The 21,596-nt window shown below is 46.0% G+C and overlaps 1 protein-coding gene across 2 annotated transcripts; it reads right to left on the bottom strand.

The window, feature by feature from the left end:
• Positions 1–1,590: 1,590 nt before the first annotated feature.
• fnbp4 (formin binding protein 4) lies at positions 1,591–16,110 on the bottom strand. Of its 2 annotated transcripts, XM_031900498.1 has the most exons (17): positions 15,805–16,110; positions 13,358–13,435; positions 13,041–13,177; positions 12,024–12,213; positions 11,713–11,860; positions 11,525–11,633; positions 10,281–10,616; positions 9,977–10,166; positions 8,971–9,083; positions 8,785–8,889; positions 8,148–8,281; positions 7,114–7,280; positions 6,440–6,729; positions 5,983–6,112; positions 5,647–5,897; positions 5,403–5,560; positions 1,591–3,031 (listed from the first exon to the last, which is right to left on the bottom strand). In XM_031900498.1, exons 1-17 carry the CDS (start codon positions 15,908–15,910, stop codon positions 2,941–2,943), a joined length of 2,733 nt encoding a protein of 910 aa, XP_031756358.1. In that variant the 5' UTR covers positions 15,911–16,110; the 3' UTR covers positions 1,591–2,940. The 2 variants fall into 2 exon arrangements, with proteins under 2 accessions (XP_031756358.1, XP_031756359.1); XM_031900499.1 differs by lacking the exons at positions 13,041–13,177; positions 13,358–13,435; positions 15,805–16,110 and having other exon boundaries at positions 11,713–11,849; positions 12,024–12,179.
• Between the last annotated feature and the right edge of the window lie 5,486 nt (positions 16,111–21,596).

Genomic DNA, 21,596 nt, shown 5'->3' with positions numbered 1-21,596 from the left:
TAATGAAGAAAAAAAAAAACTACAAATAATAAAAAAAAATGAAGACCAGTTGCAAACTGTCTCAGACTATTACTCTCCACATCATTAAAGTTAACTCAAAGGTGAACAACCCCCTTTAATTAGTGACTTTAAAGCTGCATAGGAAGGCTGGCTGCCTATTGGTGCACTCATTGCTGGGCGGAAAACAGCTGTCCAATGGTTTAACAGAGGCGGGCCCGATCTTTGCTGGTTGGTTTTAAAGCTTAAGGTTACAAGTTATTCACTCGATAGCTGATACATAATTGTTATGTTGGAGCTGAATAAAGTCGCTGCAGCCTTTTTCTTCTGTATTTATAAGGTTCACACAATAATGGGCAGCCTTTATTTCCCATGGTGCCTGCTAATAAAATTACATTAAACGTTTTTTTTTTTTTTTAACATGAACTAAAGTGTACTTTGTGGGAGGGGCATGGCTGGGGGAACAGGGTGTGTCCATACGAGTGCCAGCATTTGTTTTCCATTGGTGCCAATTCTACATGTCGGCAGGGTCTATCATGCAACAAATTGGGGTCTCATTAGTGCAGGGCTACATGATTACTGATGGCAGCCGGGTCCTTCGCCCCCTCCCCTTCCTTTCTGTTTCCATCTTTTCAAAGAACAAGGAAATAGGCATCAGCTGTGATTTTCTACCAGGTATCCTTTGTACCCCCCCCCCCCCCCCCAAGGCTTTCTTGGGATTATAGTCAGCCTTTTCATCATGTGGTTTCTGAAATAACTAAGCCAAATAATTGTGCTGGGCGATTCTTCAAAGGATAAGTAAACCTTTAAAATAAGTTCATGTAAAATTGATGAGAGGGCTATTCTAGGCACTTTTGCAATTTACATTCATTATTTTTGTTTTTAATTACAAGAAATTAAGAGGTACTGTTAATATAAATGCATTTTGTTACAACAGCGCCACCTGCTGGTCACTACATGAAGTAGTCATGGTCGTTGTCATGAGAAAGAAAGATGTTCTTTGACGGCTTCATGTTCAGAAAGTGACCAGCAGGTGGCGATGTTGTAACAAAATGCATTCTTATTAAAGGAACAGTAACACCAAAAAAATGAAAGTGTATAAAAGTAACTAAAATATAATGTGCTGCTGCCCTGCACTGGTAAAAGTTGTGTGTTTACTTCAGAAAGACTACTATAATTTATATAAATAAGCTGCTATGTAGCCATGGAGGCAGCCATTCAAAGGAGAAAAGGCACAGGCACATAGCAGATAACAGATAAAACACTGTTGTATTCTACAGAACTTATCTGTTATCTGCTATGTAACCTGTGCCTTTTCTCCTTTTTTCCAGCTTGAATGGCTGCCCCCGGGGCTACACAGCAGCTTATTATATAAATTATAGTAGTGTTACTGTAGCAAACACACCAGTTTTACCAGTGCAGGGCAACAGTGTATTATATATTTATTACTTTAAAGCTCTTTCATTTTTTGGTGTTACTGTTCCTTTAACAGTACTTTATCCCTTAATATCTTGGAATTAAAAAAAAAAAGTGATTGTAAAAGTGATTTACTTTACTGCAACGCTGGGCATATCTAAAGCGCTCACACAAGTCTTTAGGTAAAAATGCAGTTTATTCATATTTACAAAATGTACAAGGAGGAAAGCAAAAACACAATTTAAAAATACAAGTTCCTTCTTCCCTTACAAGCAGCCACTTTAAATCACTGTTCAGGCTCAGATATGGGGGCTTCAAACCATTATTCATTCAACATGGAAAATGCCATTAGTTGTACACATCCACCCACAGATTTAGGGACAGTCCATTTGCTGAACATTTCAGCCCAAACAACCTCAGGTGGGATTATTAGCCCGATCCAATGATACAAACAAGAAAATAAGTTACATGTAGGTCTAAAGCCAAGAAAGTACCCCCCCCCCCCCAGGTGGCACCCAAGTGCCCGGCCTAGCACAGGATGCAGATACATACCCAATGCTGGCACATTCTGAGGAGTGAAAATGCATCCCATATTGGATTTTAGGTTTCACAGTCAATGATTTGTTTGTTGTGCAAGGCAGCTTTATTCCAGAAAGGGGTTTGGGGGCTAAACATTTTACCTGGGAAGAACTACATTGCGTAATATAACTGCAAACACCAATCATACATTTTTTTTTTTTTAAATTCAGGTTTTTAAGTTGTACTCGTTACAAAGAGAATAGACTGTACTTGAGGTAGTTTCCCTTTATCTTTGCTTATTGAATAATGGAAGCCAACACCCTCAGTTATAGGTCCCTTTACTCGACTGGGGGCAGAATGGAGCTCGGGCAAGCAAAGAAAGTTAGAAATAATGCTCTACTGTCCCATCACCGGGGATTTATGAATAAAAATATGTTTAGGAATAAACTATTCTCCCAGGTCTTTGGGGGGTTTGTAGAATATATAAAAAAAACCTTCTAAAGGGGAAATATGATTTTTAAAAAAAAAATGTCACGCACAGGGGATTTTCCACCCGTAAAGAAACGCCTGCAATCGGCTCACATTCATTTTAGTAGGAAAAACATGGAGGCGTAGGCTGGAGCACTAAGCATTGCGCCTGCTTTTCCTGCTGAAGTCACACTCCGTAGGAAGCCGGCGCTTCTCAGCTGGTGGAAAAACTGCCAATGGATAATCTGCTACAGGCGGTATTAACAGTGAGTGCGTTTGTGTTGCATTAACTTAACCCTTTGCTCAGAAGGTATCACAACAACTACAAAAAAGCAGCTGTTTGTAGTGGGATTTCCCCAGTGGCTTCCCAGCTGCAGAGAAACGCACACATAAAATCCTGGGACTGAACGGACAAAGCTGAACCATTGCGTGTCAACAAATGTAAGTGCTACTCCACCTGGAACACATTAACACTGGTATAAAAGGGGCAGAAATTACAGTATCAGTTGTGGGAATATACAGTTGTACAAAACAGGAGGGTCACGTGCTTGGAGCCATTTTTCGCCTTTTCAGTCTGTCCCTCCAGTCTTCCGGTAGCGCCTCAAAATTTGCGTTTTTCTCTGCCATGCCACTGGGATAAAGAAATACAGAAACATTAGAACTTAATAAACAGTACGTGCATTACAGTGGGACATGCTGGGGAGGGAATTCACATACTAAAGGGCCAAGGGAATGGAGCTGAGCTGTTGCTACAGAGACCCCGTCCCCAAGTAACACCCTGGGTGTCAGTGCTATTTACCCACTCATGTTGGGTCTCTCTAGTCAAACCAGGAGGTGTTAGGGCTCTGGCACACGGGGAGATTAGTTGCCCGCGACAAATCTCCCTGTTCACGGGCGACTAATCTCCCCAAATTGACATCCCACTGGCGACAATGTAAGTCGCCGGTGGGATGGCACACACTGCGCAGGCGATTCCGGCAAATCGCGCCGCCGCGTGTGCCATCCCACCGGCGACTTACATTGTCGCCAGTGGGATGGCAACTGATGGCAACTCGGGGAGATTAGTCGCCCGCGAACAGGGAGATTTGTCGCGGGCGACTAATCTCCCCATGTGCCAGAGCCCTTAGGGGTAAAACTAGAGATTCCTGGCACGCCTCTTCTGTTATTCAAGTGTCCTGCCTCCTGGAGCATGGAGCTTAAAGGGCATGTCAACCCCAAAAAGTTTTTGCCTCATAAAAGAAAACAATTGTAAGCTCTTTTGGGCAGGGCTCTCTTCCCCTCTCGATCGGTTATTGATTGCTTTATATGTTACTCTGTATGTTCAATGTATGGAACCCACTTATTGTACAGCGCTGACAAATATGTTGGCACTTTATGAATAAATGTTAATAATAATAATAATTCTTAGCAACCAATATGGATCTATTAAATATTTCGCGTTTTAAAGTTATTTGTAAATGCAATTGCTATTGAAAGCTGCACTCCTGGCTGTTTTGCTGATGGAGACTGCTGCATTGTTTCAAAAAACAATGTTATAAAGGTCAGTCTCCTTCAGCAAAACATGGCTGTCAGGCTGCTGCCTTGTGTTACACTGGTTTAAATGCCAGAGCCCCCAGGACAGAGAATAGAAAAGGACAGACAAACACTGCTTCTAATAGCAGTCATGTATACAAATAAGTAAAAAAACAATAACATTTTGTAATAAATGTACTGTATATTGCAACGTTGCTTAGAATAAGGTTTTCTTTTATTAGGCAAAAATTGATATTCTGGGTTGACTTGTCCTTTAACCCCACTGGTCTGTCTCTCCCAGGAACGCCAGAGTAATAAACCCAGGACTGGGAATCATTAAGAGCATGAATGGTATAATTACAGAGCTGTATAGCGACCCAGCGCACTAAGCTGCAATGTATACTTCCTACCTACAGTCAATACTTCTGTTCTATAACTAGTGCACCCACACCCTCATCGTTTATCAGAATGCACGTACTACACTAATGTGCACCCATGACACAATTCCTTATATATACACATACCTCCCAACATTTGAAAAATGAAAAGAGGGACAAAAAGATTTGGCCACGCTCCAATTACCACACCCCATTTTAAAAAAATACCCCTTTTATATAGATGAAATGGCGGGAGCAGACGAAAATGTGCTATACCCTCATACTGAACGACCTAAGGAAAACAATATAGCAACTCCTACATTAAAATACAAGTATAGAGAGAAGGCAGTCAGTTATAACTAAGTACCAGTTTTGCCCCCCCATACACAGTACCCCCATACACAATAGCCCCCCCATACACAGTAGCCCCCCATACACAGTAACCCCCATACACAGTAGCCTCCCATACACAGTAGTCCCCAATACACAGTGCCCCTATAAACAGTAGCCCCTAATACACAGTAGCCCCCCATACACAGTAGCCCCCCATACACAGTAGCCCCCCATACACAGTAGCCCCCCATACACAGTAGCCCCCCATACACAGTAGCCCCCCATACACAGTAGCGCCCAATACACAGTACCCCCCATAGATGCTTCGTCTCCGGCTTCGTTATGCCTCTCCTTGCGCTGCGCGACAGGCCCTTTTATAAGGTTGCGCCCCCTGCGTAATGACGTCACACCCACAGGCGCAACCTTATAAAAGGGCCTGTCGCGCAGCGCAAGGAGAGGCATAACGAAGCAGCCGACGAAGCAAGAACATCCGGCTACAGCAAGCGCATCCCGCTGTGCCGGATAGTTCCATGAATGTCCCGCATTATCCGTGACAGCGGGAAGCGCCATAAAAAGCGGGACAGTTGGGGGGTATGTATATATGCACAGCCAAACACAACTACAGCTCTAAGGAGGCTTCCAGAAGTTGCACAAAGAAAGCCCCAAAGCAAAGTTTGCTTTTACCGCCACCACTCCATTACAACACAGCTCTGGAGGAGAAGTTTCGCTGATTATTTTGAGACAAATGTCTAGCAAAAATGTCCTGCGAGATTATAGTACCTTGTTAACTGGTGGATTTTCCATTCTTCAATGCGTTTCTGGTTGACAACATCTCGGTCGTCATCACTGGAGCTGGAGTTTTCCTCCTCATCCAGTTCCCTCTGTATGCTCTGCCATTTCTGGACCAGGGACGGCATCTTCACCTTGCTCTTTTTAACCTTCGGCCGAGAATAAACATGAAATTACTAAGACCACAACAGAGGAAATGAAGCAAAGCGGACAAAAAACAGATTTCATAGGTCACCTTTTCTTTTTTGATCTTCTTTGTTTTTTCTGAAGGTTGAGACTTGCTCTGGGCCGTCTGAGATGGAGGCAGCGGTGGGGCTGGTTGCTCCGGTACAGAGGTTGCAGACATAAGCCCGTGGGTCATTACATGGGGCAAGGCAGGTACCAGGGCATTGCTTTGCATGGTATAATCCATCGAGCTCATGACCACAGGGGCACCGACCTGAAGCGGCAGCCCCATATAACTGGCTGAAAGGTTCATTGTTGTTACTGTGGGAGAGGACATAAAGATGTTGCATGAATACAGGGAAGCACAGTTAGAGACATTTCAGCTTCTGTTGATTGGCAAACAAACCTGCAGGCAGGGCCTGTTGAGTATAGAGAACTGGGCAGCTGCCAATGGTTACGCTTTGTTCTGCAAACATGTCCGTGGTGACTGCCTTCCTCTTTGTGGCTTTGCCAGAAATGACAGACTCACTTTTAGCCTGGCAAGATAATGATAGAAAGATGTTATTATATTATATACAACCCCCTCCATTTTATTGGAAGGCACTCATGTTGCCTTTTTGTCTTTTCCATCTTCCCTATATCCTTCCACACTGTCCCATACTCTTCATGTGATTTGAGCATTCCCTGATTGGTAGCTTCCTTACCTGTGCTTCTGGTAAACTTAAAAGTATAAGGCCAGGGTCGGACTGGGCCCCCGGTGGGCCCTTCACCCCCCAGTCCGACCCTGTATAAGGCTATTCTTTATCTACCTAACTCTAACCTTTACAGAGACAGTCAGACAACATTCTGTGCATGTTTTGTACCTTGGAGATTTGTGGCTCTGATTCCACTGATTTCACGGGGGGTTCTTCCGTTCCTGGCGCAGGCGGCTCGTTGCCATTATATTCTTCCATTTCTACCTCTTCGATCTCACCATCCTCCATGGGAGGCAGGGGTGGGGGAGAGGGAGGCGGAGGGGGCAGAGGAGGTGGAGACTCTGGTGGTGGAGGGGGCGGGGGCAGAGGTACTTCCAAGGGCAGAGGAGGCTGAACGAGCTCCCAGTATGGAGTCACTGGTACAGGAGGAGCAGTCGCTGGTTTGGTTGAGGCAGAAGCTAAAAAACATTAATCATGGCAACAGGTTCACAGACCTACTATACATTTGTTTTCTACATCCATGAACAGACACTGATGTTACAAATTTTAACAACTTCTCCACTGCTTACAGGTAGCATGCAAGAACTACATAACCCACAATGCATTGCACTGTGATGTTCCTTTCCTTATTGAAATTATGTGAGCAGGGAATTGTGGGACTGGGAGAATGCAGGCTGATGGCAGCAGACTACAGTTACATTTTGTAGTCAGCTAGATCAGCAGGGGAACAGGCTGCATATTTTTTTAACTGATGTTCACCTTTCACTAGTATGTCACTGCGTCACAATGTTTGTAACTATAGCGTTTACTTTTTTGCCCTTTTAAAGGTTTCTTCCACATACCTGAAAAATTCTCTGTTGGTTCCACAGGAAGAGCCGGGGCACTTTCGACCTTAATGCTTTCAGATTTGCTTTGGGATGCTGCACCCCCCTCTTCCTCTTCCACTTCAGGAAACTCCCACTGGGATTCTCCCGAGATTTCGTTAACATAGAAATAGCGCCTATGATCCCTGAATCACAAAAAAACAAAAACAGCTTTCAATTTCTACCCCCCGGGATTTCATCACCTCATTTGGGCAATCTCCTATGGAAGCAATCAGCTCATAGGAGGGAACCCATAGACAAGTTGTGCACAAAAGCAACTCCATCCTGCAAATAATCGAGCACTTTCATGGCAATATATAGTGCTAACTGTGGTGGCCTGGTATGGCCTGGCATCATCAATGACTTTTTTTTTTTTTGTAAACAGTGATTTATATTTGGGGTGGGGTATTTAAAAGCACCATAGGGAATTCAGATTTTTAACTTCGTTTTCCCCTCAAAAAGGGGGAACTAGGCAAGTCTGTATATTTTCAGAGCTGAAAGATAAGAGTAAACAGCTTGAATTAAGCAAAAGGTAAATAAGGACAAAAAACAAACTGAAAAAAGGCAAAATGTAAAGAAATATTTCGGTCTGACCTGCGACAGGAGGAAAGTATCTTGTTCTTCGCGGACACTTGACGCCCTGAAGCTTCGTTAACCTCCTCTTGTTACACAGGCAAGGAAGGATCCCGAAATCCTGAAATGTTCACAGAGCTTGCGCATGCGCTTCCCCCCTCTCCCTCCCAGATCAGTGCACTTAACACCTTGCTGTGAGTTTTAACACACTTTCTGTCCAATCAGGAAACTTTACAAGGAGACTATATATGAAACTGTGTGTTTCTCCAATGTGCTGGCACAAATGGTGCGCGCTGCAGGATCTGCCCACACAGAACCTTATTGGCAGCTGCCTTGAGTCTCCACAGAGGTGAGGTCACGAGGTCAGGTGGTGATGTCAAAAGTCATGTTTTTTTTTTTTTTTGAGATGTCAAAGGTGAAAAATGGGGGAATATTCGTACCTGTCCCAGTGGCAGGACCAGCCTTTAGGAGTGGCGTTAATTTCATACTGTTTTATTTGTTCCGTTGCATCTTGCAGTTTGCGTTTCAGGTAGTTTCCACTCAGTGCTCCCTCTCTCCAATCGGAGATCCGTGTCTGGACGGGAGACAAATATAAGCAAACGGAATATTTAACAGGCTGAAGGTTTTAGCTTTTTGGGGCCATGCGGGATAATACAAGTGGCAAAGAAATTCCTATTTGCATGGTGCCTGGCCCTATAGGGGTAAAAGCTAAGTCTTAAGCTCATGTGAACCCCAAGAAGTTCCGGTACATTTCTAAGGATTTGAATCAAGCAAATGCTACCAGATTTGGTGCACACATACTTATAACTGTTATTTGAAGATTTCAGCACAAAAGACTATTTGGGGTATCCAGAATGTGTGCTGAACGTATCCATAATCCAAGTCATTTTGATTTGGCTCTGGCCTATATCCTTTATACTCCTGTCTTTCTTCCTTCCTACTCCTCCTTTGAAGTCAATTGACCTACACACCTATCAAGTGCTCCTGCTTCCAAACATCCCCATCCCCTACAGCTCAGCAACCCGTCTACAAACAAAACATAGGTATGTAAAAAGGAAATGGACAAAGTGAATTTACCTCTGTTTGAAACAGCAGCACGTGGAAATTAGACACAGACTGCCTGTTAATACCAAGGAATTCTAGCTTACTGATCAGACTGTTAGCCAGCTCTCCAATCTGGAACTATAAAGGAAAAAAAATGTAAGTAAATGACTCCACTTGCTACTCATTCAAGAGTAGTTACCAGGAATGTAGCAGCTTTACCTTTAAATCATCATTTTCCTCCTCTATTACTTTTGGGGGCGCTTTCACCTTTAAGTCTCCATTCTCCGGCTCCTTTGCAGACACAGAGCCCTCTGGAGCCTCTGCACCAAGTTCTGCAGTAAAAACATGAATTTGTTTGTAAAGAGATAACAGCTGTGTATGATACTTACTTGTTTGAAAAGCAATGAACTTGAACAGTTTATAAGTATCTAAATTTCACTTTAATGTTAACTTAAATGTTAGAGGTGCAGCATATTTTCATAAAAGAGCTGATTTATCAGTATATCCATTAATCTCTTTTTCTTATATAAAAGGTGAAACACGCAGCCAACTGACAGCTTAAAGCAGTTATGTGAAACTTTCTATTGGTCAAATTGTCGTACTGCATATTAAGATTGTGATGTCAACAAAGACAACTACGGAGCCCCAAAGACGGCTTTGGGGGGGGGGGGTGAAGGTGCACAAGTCCCTCTTGGAGGTTCCCATTCATCCCACTGGCCTACAGTTGGACAGCCTCATCTTAGGGGCTGATTTACTTACCCACGAACGGGTCGAATGGAGTCCGATTGCGTTTTTTTCGTAATGATCGGTATTTTGCGATTTTTTCGTATGTTTTGCGATTTTTTCGGATTCTTTACGAATTTTTCGTTACCAATACGATTTTTGCGTAAAAACGCGAGTTTTCGTATCCATTACGAAAGTTGCGTAAAGAGTTGCGCATTTTTCGTAGCGTTAAAACTTACGCGAAAAATGCGCAACTTTTCGCGTAAGTTTTAACGCTACGAAAAATGCTCAACTTTTTACGCAACTTTCGTAATGGATACGAAAAACTCGCGTTTTTACGCAAAAATCGTATTGGTAACGAAAAATTCGTAAAGAATCTGAAAAAATCGCAAAACATACGAAAAAGTCGCAAAATGTTCGTTTTCAAGTCGGAACTTTTCCAATTCGGGTCGGATTCGTGGGTTAGTAAATCAGCCCCTTAGTGTCAGGGCTCTGTGCTTACCCGTCTCAGGAGACTCTCGGCCAGTTTTGCTGGAACTGCGGCTTGTTGATTCAGGACTGGCTGTGGGAACAAACACCTTCCACTTGCTTTTTGGTTTTGCTTTTTGAGCTTCCTCTGATTGACTGAAATCCGAGCATGGACTTGACCCAGATACACTCATATCTCCCTCCTCCAGCGCTCGCAGTTCTGCCTATTGGTAATTAAATGCATATGTATTTGTGCCAACATCCACTTACATAACCATCTATATATTTCAATGAACAGTGTATCAATGCTCAGATTATCAGATAATCAGATTATGTACCTTCTTCCTTTCTAACACCATCTCCAGCTCTAGGGTGTCCTGTTCTTCCATCTCTTCATCACTCTCCCCTGACTGCACAGTGCTACAGATGTCTTCCTGTGCAGCCTCGTCTGCATTCTGTCCGGATAATGCTTTGTCTGTGCAAGAGGTGGGCAGGTCCTCCTCATCTTCTTCAGAAGCAGCTTCTCCGATATCCTCATTAAGGATAACTTTCCTGCGCCACCGTTCTTCCTCTTCCTTTACTGTATCAGGTAAAAGTGGCGCTAACAGAGCAGCAGCCACACCCACCTTTTCTTCCTCCTTGTTGGAAATGGCCAAAACTGCCTCATTCACCTCCTGAAAACCAAGGAAGCCTATTACTGAGCTTATTCACTAATAACCGGACAGCATTTTAATTACCAGGATTAAAAAAAGGCTAGAAAATCAGAAAACCTGACCAAAAAATTAAGCACAACTAGATTTACCTATATCATTTGCAACTTTCAGCCAATTCCTTTCCTGGTGTCTTACAGCAGGGGTCCCCAACCATCGGGCCGGGGACCGGCGCCGGGCCGTGGGCTGTGCTAAACTGGGCCACCTCTGGTCCTAATTACCTGTGATCCCAACTCCATGACAATTGCTAGGCGAAGCCCAGGAAGCTTTCTACTGATTGCAAAAAGGACCAAAGTACTCCATATTAAGCGTTAGGGGATGTCACCACTTAGGTGGGAGTAAGAGGAGCAAGGGGGCTGGGTGCATCTAGTTGCATGGAAACAAGCTCAGGTCTATACCCACAACCCCTGGTCCTCAGAAAAATTGTTTTGCTTGAAACCGATTAAGATGTGCTTTTCAATACACTGAATAGAAGAAAGCAATGGCACTCAAGAGCTACAAACGGGACTAGCCCTCTAGATACTTTATTACGGAAGTGCAACGTTTCGGGGCAAAACAACCCCTTTGTCAATGCTTGACAAAGGGGTTGTTTTGCCCCGAAACGTTGCACTTCCGTAATAAAGTATCTAGAGGGCAAGTCCCGTTTGTAGCTCTTGAGTGCCATTGCTTTCTTCTATTTGGACTCTTTTGGAGGGTGCCGATCCCTCCGCAGTGAACTTTTGAGGAGAGTTAAGGGTGTGCGTATAAGGTCTTTCGTTTGTACTTTTCAATACACTGCCAAGGAAATAAAGCACAGCCAGTCCCTAATGCCACACTCGATGATCAATATTTAATATTCACTGTCCCAACAATTCCCTATAAAGTATACACACCTTCTTTACTTCTTTCTTAGTAATGATGGGTAAACTGATGCTTCCTACGGTTTCTTCTTTCGCCTCCTTAGAGGGCCCGCTGGAAACCTCAGAGGCCCCAACAGTAGCACTAAAAGCAAATACACAATCATTATACCTCAGAAAAATTTTACCAAAATAAATGGGTTAAACCTGAATGATGTCGGCACCTGTTTGTGTATCCTTGAACCCCTTGAACTTGTGTGGCGAGACACTGGGGCAGTTCCCAGGTCACTTCATTGGTCTGAGTGTTCCAATAATAATGACAGCCTGTATTTTCATCCCATACTTCCTGCCAATCGCCCATCTCAATTGCAACTGGGAAGAAATGAAAGGGTATATAAGAAACAGTACCATCATCCAACAAATGGAAAACTAAAGACAAACTGCTACTGCGGTTACAAAGAAAAAAATGAAGACACCTTTATCAGTTTTGCATTCAAACACAGAAGTCAATGACAGCCATCACAGGAAATCTCACCTCCAGCCAGAGAGCACTGAGTATCAAACTGCCACGCATGTCCTGCCAAACTCTGGTCTCCTCCATTATGTGTGGCGGTGGTTAAAGAATGAGCATCTTTGGGATCAGGCCTTGGTGGTGTTGGAGGCACGGCAGATGTAACAGAGGCATCGCCATCAGGGGGGGGTGGAGCAGTGATAGCATCAATTTCCTAAACAGTAAAAGCAAAGACATCAAAATATCAGTAAATCATGTTTTCTATTGCCTTCATACTACACACTCACCATAACTCAACATTAGTCATTACCCTGTGTAACTAAAGGTGGCCATACACTGTAAGATCCGCTCGCTAAGCAAGGTCGCCAAGCGAGTGGATCTTCTTCCGATATGCCAACATACAGTAAAAATCAAACCTGCCCCATCAGGATTTCAGGGTCGTTGGTGCCAAATTGGTGTAAAGGACCGATATGGACAGCTAAAATTGCCCCGTGTATGGTCACCTTAACATTCCACCCCCAAAACTCTAGGCTCCCTCAGTTCTTTCCTTAATCTCATGCTTATCCAAATTGTTCCCATTCCTCTAACATCTTAAACCACCTACAGTTAATTGCCCTTATAAAAGGACCCAGATTCTGGATTTTGGCTGCAAGAATACACTATAACACACAAAAGCAAAACATGCTCTGCAGGCAGAACAACTGGGAGATCAGAGTTTAATGCACTGCTGTTCTGACCCCTGAACCACTTGCAGAGCAGTGGTTGGATGAGGTGAAGGGACACAGTGCTCTGACACGGCTCACACAGCAGGGTAAAACATAATCCAACAGGCAGGTAGAACAGCTATAGTAGTCACACTGAGAACCCCACTGAAGATTTACACCAATGGCCTATCATTTGCAGCCCTGACCCTACTGCTGGATCTGCTTCAAATGATCATGGTCAGACTGTGACTGCATTTTAATAAAGACCCGCAGAAGTGATTACAGTACTCAGATCATTAGTACAGTACAGTGGTTCAAGTACAGCCAGGTTCCGTACCGCAAGGAAATTAGCCAAGGTGCTGTCAATATCTGCAGATGTGTTGGCCTTTGTAGAAGATCCTACTGAGGCTTTTACAGGAGAGTCAGTTTCTTCTTCATCGCTATCTGTGTATGCGCCCAGCAAACAGAGTCCACCTGCAATAAAAAGGCACAAATTAAATGCCAGTATATATATATCTATCTATCTATATATATATATATATATATATATATATATATATATATATATATATCTATATATCTATATATCTATATATCTGTGTGTGTAAATACCTATGGAAAACAGAAAACATGTTGCCCCATAAAGATTCTTACCGGTGGGTTTAACCACTGCGGGCTGCAGTTCAGTGATTCCGCCTGTAGGAGGTGCCATTTTCTGGGCATCACCATCGTCTAAAAACAATAGGGAAATGTGCATGAATATTTTAGAACATGGAATGTCATTCTTACGAAACACAATATCAAGGAAATACCCCCCACACTTTTATTTCTGTGGATGTGCCACGTCAACTGGCCTGAGAGATAGCTGCGTAGCCCCCCCACAAAGTAACACATTATGACTGCGCTGTGTCCCAGCTTAGCGGCTGCACAAAAGCATTTCTCTATGGGATGATATTGCATTATAGTCCGTTTCCCCACCAAGCCCCCACTTGAACATTTGAGGACATGCACAAACAGTAAATGTGGGTTCCCCACAGAACAATGGTAATTGCTTTTCAGCCCCCTATACACCCACCATACTGTCCCCCCCATGCGCCCATACTGAACCCCATACAGGCCCCCCTATGCACCCATACTGCCCCCCATACAGGCCCCCCCTATGCACCCATACGGCCCCCCCCTATGCACCCATACTGCCCCCCATACAGGCCCCCCTATGCACCCATACTGAACCCCATACAGGCCCCCCCTATGCACCCATACTGACCCCCATACTGTCCCCCCTATGCACCCATACTGTCCCCCCCATGCACCTATACTGACCATTATACAATCAATCCAACCCCCTATACACCCATACTGCCCCCCCTACACCCATACTGGCCCCCCCATACACCCATACTGGCCCCCCCATACACCCATACTGGCCCCCCCATACACCCATACTGGCCCCCCCATACACCCATACTGGCCCCCCCATACACCCATACTGCCCCCCCCCATACACCCATACTGCCCCCCCATACACCCATACTGCCCCCCCACACTCATACTGCCCCCCCCATACACTCATACTGCCCCCCCATACACCCATACTGCCCCCCCCATACACCCATACTGCCCCCCCCATACACCCATACTGCCCCCCCCATACACTCATACTGCCCCCCCCATACACCCATACTGGCCCCCCCATACACCCATACTGCCCCCCCCACACTCATACTGCCCCCCCATACACTCATACTGCCCCCCCCATACACTCATACTGCCCCCCCCATACACTCATACTGCCCCCCCCATACACTCATACTGCCCCCCCCATACACTCATACTGCCCCCCCCATACACCCATACTGCCCCCCCCATACTGCCCCCCCATACACTCATACTGCCCCCCCCATACACTCACTCACACTTACCGGGGCTGGGGGGAGCAGGGAGGGGGGGGAGCAGGGAGCCCCGGGGCTGGGGGGAGCAGGGAGCCCCCAGGGCTGGTGGGAGCAGGGAGGGGGGGAGCAGGGAGCCCCCAGGGCTGGTGGGAGCAGGGAGGGGGGGGAGCAGGGAGCCCCCAGGGCTGGTGGGAGCAGGAAGCCCCGGGGCTGGGGGAGCAGGGAGGGGGGGGGAGCAGGGAGGGGGGGGGAGCAGGGAGAGGGGGGAGCAGGGAGCCCCGGGGCTGGGGGAGCAGGGAGGGGGGGGAGCAGGGAGGGGGGGAGCAGGGAGGGGGGAGCAGGGAGAGGGGGGAGCAGGGAGAGGGGGGAGCAGGGAGAGGGGGGGAGCAGGGAGCCCCGGGGCTGGGGGAGCAGGGAGCCCCGGGGCTGGGGGAGCAGGGAGAGGGGGGAGCAGGGAGCAGGGAGGGGGGGGAGCAGGGAGAGGGGGGAGCAGGGAGAGGGGGGAGCAGGGAGGGGGGGAGCAGGGAGGAGGGGGGAGCAGGGAGGAGGGGGGAGCAGGGAGGAGGGGGGAGCAGGGAGGAGGGGGGAGCAGGGAGGAGGGGGGAGCAGGGAGGGGGGGAGAGCAGGGAGGAGGGGGGAGCAGGGAGGAGGGGGAGCAGGGAGGAGCAGGGAGAGGGGGGAGCAGGGAGAGGGGGGAGCAGGGAGGAGGGGGGAGCAGGGAGGAGGGGGGAGCAGGGAGGAGGGGGAGCAGGGAGGAGGGGGGAGCAGGGAGGGGGGGGGAGCAGGGAGGGGGGGGGAGCAGGGAGGGGGGGGGAGCAGGGAGGGGGGGGAGCAGGGAGGGGGGGGGAGCAGGGAGGGGGGGGGAGCAGGGAGGGGGGGGAGCAGGGAGGGGGGGGGAGCAGGGAGGGGGGGGGAGCAGGGAGAGGGGGGGAGCAGGGAGGGGGGGGGAGCAGGGAGAGGGGGGAGCAGGGAGAGGGGGGAGCAGGGAGGGGGGGAGCAGGGAGCCCCGGGGCTGATAATACAGAGTAACTATTAGACCCGCCCCCTAAGGGCTCCTTATAAGCCGAGGGCCCCGGGCACATTCCCCCCTGTTTTACCCTAAACCCGGCAGTGGGTGAATCCCAATGACTCCCTTACCAGGCCGAGCCCTGTCCCTACCCCAAGCCGTGTGGAACTCCCCACCCAACAAAGGCCCCAACCCTTCCCCACCTTCCGATCCAGATCCGGTCCCTTCCCGACTCCCAGTACGCGGTCCGGGAGGGGAAAGCTGCAAAATGGGTCTTCGGCCCGGTGCCCCCCGCGTCTTCTTCCCCATGAGGAAAAACCCGCAGTCGAACGCCTCACCGATTTCCAGCGGAGGCGCACATTGGACGTCACTTCCGGCGGGGATCTGGAACGTCACCAGTAATCGTCATTTGGATGTCGGATACTTCACGGAATGACATTAGTAGTTGCGCTAGGGTCCTGACTTATGCTACTGAGTTAGTGTGATGAACACTTACCTGCCCATTAGAAAGGTTTAGGTAGCTATTCTGATAAACCAAGTATGTGGAGAAAAAAGGTATCGAAATGTGGTTATACCCCCACCTAATGGCGGGAGGAGTAACTGCAATTGTAGATCTGCCATGTCAATAAAGCCTTTCTGAAATGAATCCTGAGATGAGTGTTGTTTAAATCCCATGGGTTATATTTCATCAAAACTCCTATTGGCTACAGCAATATTTATCTTTGATGCCCCTGTGCCTTCTGTCAACATGGGGAACTGTACAAATCCACTAATGCAATATGTTGGCTCCCCTAGTGATTTAAATGGCTAACCTTGTGGCCCAGGAAGGGGTGCACCTTCCATAATAATTGTACCAGCCTGGGTTAGGTTCTTAAACACCACCGTGCTGCCCTGTTTGATCCCGGTCCCACTGGGCAGGCAGTATAGTACATGTTTTGGTTGGACTAAAATGGGCGCCAGTGTGTTGTAGTTATACCACTGCCAGTCTGTGTAATGAACTAAAGCAATGACATCCCCGCCAGTGTTCACTATGGGGTTTTTCACTATCCAACATCCTGCAGCTCCCTAGCTGATATTATACTACTCCCAGCATCCCTGAAAGCCTTCAGCTGGATATGTTCCTCTCCCAATGGGTTTGCATAGGGTGGAGAAATGAGTACATATGGATATATGGATGAAGAAGTGACATTGGTTACTTGGTGGGTGCCCAGCGCTTGGAGCTGCCTGTACACAGAAAGATCTACAGACATTCCGGTCTTTTAGTGTATGGCTGTATTAAAGCGCCGGGCACCCACCAAAATAACCCGTTTTTGACACACAGTAATTGGGCCTGCAGCACAACATAACATAAAAATAAATATCAAATCTAGCTTTATAATATATCCGCTTTCAAGTTGCCACGGTGATGAGTCCAGGTTTAAGGGAGACAAAACTGCAATGAAAATAATTCACAAAACACAAAAATGATCACCAAATATTTGTGAAGAGAAAAATTTCATTTGCGGTATTTCTGCATTGCTTTAAATAAAGGCCCTGTATGGGGCTGGCGCAAAGTAGAAACTTCCTGCAGTTGGTCTGTGTGAGAGAAATCAAAGAAGAACATTATTATAGGTGGTTCCTTTAATGTAACCCTAATATATCCAGAGAGGATCATAGAAGCTCATTTTCAGTTCTGGAAAATCACTGGGACACTGGGTAGCGCCTGGGGTATCAGCCTTGGTTCTCATTTCTCTCTGTAAATTACACTCTATTTACAGCACAAAATATGACCCCATCACTGTTAAGTTGGTTTATACTTTATTTCAGTGTAAAACATGGCATTTCCTAACATAATCATTATGTTATATATGTCAAATAATATTCTGTGATGCTCAATAAAAGAATTGTTAAAAAAAAGTTACACTGTATTTAAGTGTCAGAGCTAAAGGGTATTGGGATACAAGTCTCAGAGCTGCCCTATTCCCAGCCTCCAACTGGCACTGCCATAAGTCTGACGCTGCCATAAGTCTGACGCTGCCATAAGTCTGACGCTGCCATAAGTCTGACGCTGCCATAAGTCTGACACTGCCATAAGTCTGACGCTGCCATAAGTCTGACTCTGCCATAAGTCTGACTCTGCCATAAGTCTGACGCTGCCATAAGTCTGACACTGCCATAAGTCTGACACTGCCATAAGTCTGATGGCTGACGGTTGGTATTGCCTGGGAGAGACCACGGGCTGAAGTAAGGGAGACAGTAATGATTGTCTTTAATTGCTCTGCTCCCCAGTTTAGTTTTAACTGTCACTTGGTTGCTAGGGTCCCACTTACATGTGTAGCAAACTTTCAGCCAATCACAGTGGGAATAGGAAAGCACATTGGCCGCACGGCTTACTGTCAGTTAAAATAACGGTTTTCTCACTTTCATTTCTGGCATCAGAGGTAAGTGGAGCGCGCCACACGCTGGGGGGGGACATTTCAGGAAAATAATGGCATAAATGCATAAAATGGCTATGTAATTGCATCACTAGGTAGCGCCTGGGATATTGGCGTTGGTTTTGCACATATTCTGTCAGTTTAATAAATATAAAATGGGATTATGGGAGGGTTGGGGTTGGGGAGCAGGGAGACTACAAACCTCTCAGGATAAATACATAAAGTATAAAATAATATTTGGGATTTAGATTCCTCTTCTAACATTCACATTTTTCTGTATTTTACAAAGTGAAAGTTTGAAAATGATTAAGGGAAAAGTCTGAAATCTCCCATTGTCCCATCCACTAACGGTCGCTCTGACAGTGTTTGAGTGACAGTTGGACATTTGGTCTTCAGGTTTCTCGCTAATGCTATTAATATATTTCTCTCTGTATCTCACTCTGTATATAAAATTGCCTTATTTAAAAGCTTTTTAGGCAAAAATCCCAAAGTTGTCACTTCCCAGCCACTAATGCTCCCCCTGACACTGCCTGGGGCTGGTGACAGTTAATGACAGTTAATGACAGGCAGCCATTGCTTTCGTCTGATCTGAAACTTACAGTGCTCCCAGCCTGCAGCCTGTAGTCCTATAGCTGTTAATATAAATCTTATCCGCGCTTAGGTCCAACTATAGGACTGTAGAGAAGAAAAAAAAACAAAAAAAAAAACGTGTGTAATTAACTTAATTAAATATGTGATATTGAGCAAAAGCAGCCCTCCTCTTTACTAATCCTTTAGTGCCCACAAATAAAATTATTAACTCAAATAGAGTTGGAGCTTGCTTAATATAGTGGAAAAATAATCAGTAAATTACTTACTAGAACAAAAAATCAAGTGCTGAAACAAATTTATATTTATTGAGATAAGTAGATATATTACACCATAGTACAATCAATTAAATAAAATAATCAATCCAGTGAATAAAAAAGATTAAAAAGTAACCAAATTAATTTTATATACAGGAGACATTAGGTAGAAATTCATTAATTACAATAAAGGACAGAAGATACCTACAGATAATATACCCTAGATTGCCTATCTACTAGAATTCATTCAATCAGTATAGATCAGAATAATTCAATCAAAAGGAGAATTCAGTTAGCAGACTCATATTAAAAACAGAGAAAATCAGTATATACAGTACTGCATTTTTTAACTGTATATACTGATTTTCTCTGTTTTTAATATGAGTCTGCTAACTGAATTCTCCTTTTGATTGAATTATTCTGATCTATACTGATTGAATGAATTCTAGTAGATAGGCAATCTAGGGTATATTATCTGTAGGTATCTTCTGTCCTTTATTGTAATTAATGAATTTCTACCTAATGTCTCCTGTATATAAAATTCATTTGGTTACTTTTTAATCTTTTTTATTCACTGGATTGATTATTTTATTTAATTGATTGTACTATGGTGTAATATATCTACTTATCTCAATAAATATAAATTTGTTTCAGCACTTGATTTTTTATTCTAGTAAGTAATTTACTGATTATTTTTCCACTATATTAAGCAAGCGCCAACTCTATTTGAGTTAATAGTCCTATAACTGTAACTGAACTACATGTCCCAGCATTCCCTATCAGACCTGCAGCCTGTAGTCCTATAGCTGTCACTGACCTACATGTCCCAGCATCCCCTATCAGACCTGCAGTCCTATAACTGTCACTGACCTACATGTCCCAGCATCCCCTATCAGACCTGCAGTCTGTAGTCCTATAACTGTCACTGGCCTACATGTCCCAGCATCCCCTATCAGACCTGCAGCCTGTAGTCCTATAGCTGTCACTGACCTACATGTCCCAGCATCCCCTATCAGACCTGTAGTCTTATAGCTGTCACTGACCTACATGTCCCAGCATCCCCTATCAGACCTGCAGTCTGTAGTCCTATAACTGTCACTGGCCTACATGTCCCAGCATCCCCTATCAGACCTGCAGCCTGTAGTCCTATAACTGTCACTGACCTACATGTCCCAGCATCCCCTATCAGACCTGCAGCCTGTAGTCCTATAACTGTCACTGACCTACATGTCCCAGCATCCCCTATCAGACCTGCAGCCTGTAGTCCTATAACTGTCACTGACCTACATGTCCCAGCATCCCCTATCAGACCTGCAGTCCTATAACTGTCACTGAACTACATGTCCCAGCATCCCCTATCAGACCTGCAGCCTCTAGTCCTATAACTGTCACTGGCCTACATGTCCCAGCATCCCCTATCAGACCTGCAGTCCTATAACTGTCACTGGCCTACATGTCCCAGCATCCCCTATCAGACCTGCAGCCTGTAGTCCTATAACTGTCACTGGCCTACATGTCCCAGCATCCCCTATCAGACCTGCAGCCTGTAGTCCTATAACTGTCACTGGCCTACATGTCCCAGCATCCCCTATCAGACCTGCAGCCTGTAGTCCTATAACTGTCACTGACCTACATGTCCCAGCATCCCCTATCAGACCTGCAGTCCTATAACTGTCACTGACCTACATGTCCCAGCATCCCCTATCAGACCTGCAGCCTGTAGTCCTATAACTGTCACTGGCCTACATGTCCCAGCATCCCCTATCAGACCTGCAGCCTGTAGTCCTATAGCTGTCACTGACCTACATGTCCCAGCATCCCCTATCAGACCTGCAGCCTGTAGTCCTATAGCTGTCACTGACCTACATGTCCCAGCATCCCCTATCAGACCTGCAGTCCTATAACTGTCACTGACCTACATGTCCCAGCATCCCCTATCAGACCTGCAGCCTGTAGTCCTATAGCTGTCACTGAACTACATGTCCCAGCATTCCCTATCAGACCTGCAGCCTGTAGTCCTATAGCTGTCACTGACCTACATGTCCCAGCATCCCCTATCAGACCTGCAGCCTGTAGTCCTATAGCTGTCACTGACCTACATGTCCCAGCATCCCCTATCAGACCTGCAGCCTGTAGTCCTATAACTGTCACTGGCCTACATGTCCCAGCATCCCCTATCAGACCTGCAGCCTGTAGTCCTATAACTGTCACTGGCCTACATGTCCCAGCATCCCCTATCAGACCTGCAGCCTGTAGTCCTATAGCTGTCACTGACCTACATGTCCCAGCATCCCCTATCAGACCTGCAGTCCTATAACTGTCACTGACCTACATGTCCCAGCATCCCCTATCAGACCTGCAGCCTGTAGTCCTATAGCTGTCACTGAACTACATGTCCCAGCATTCCCTATCAGACCTGCAGCCTGTAGTCCTATAACTGTCACTGAACTACATGTCCCAGCATCCCCTATCAGACCTGCAGCCTGTAGTCCTATAGCTGTCACTGACCTACATGTCCCAGCATCCCCTATCAGACCTGCAGCCTGTAGTCCTATAGCTGTCACTGACCTACATGTCCCAGCATCCCCTATCAGACCTGCAGCCTGTAGTCCTATAACTGTCACTGACCTACATGTCCCAGCATTCCCTATCAGACCTGCAGCCTGTAGTCCTATAACTGTCACTGAACTACATGTCCCAGCATCCCCTATCAGACCTGCAGCCTGTAGTCCTATA

This window comes from Xenopus tropicalis, chromosome 4 (assembly GCF_000004195.4).
Source record: "Xenopus tropicalis strain Nigerian chromosome 4, UCB_Xtro_10.0, whole genome shotgun sequence".
Classification (NCBI taxonomy): domain Eukaryota; kingdom Metazoa; phylum Chordata; class Amphibia; order Anura; family Pipidae; genus Xenopus; species Xenopus tropicalis.
This window is presented reverse-complemented; position numbering and strand designations above follow the sequence as displayed.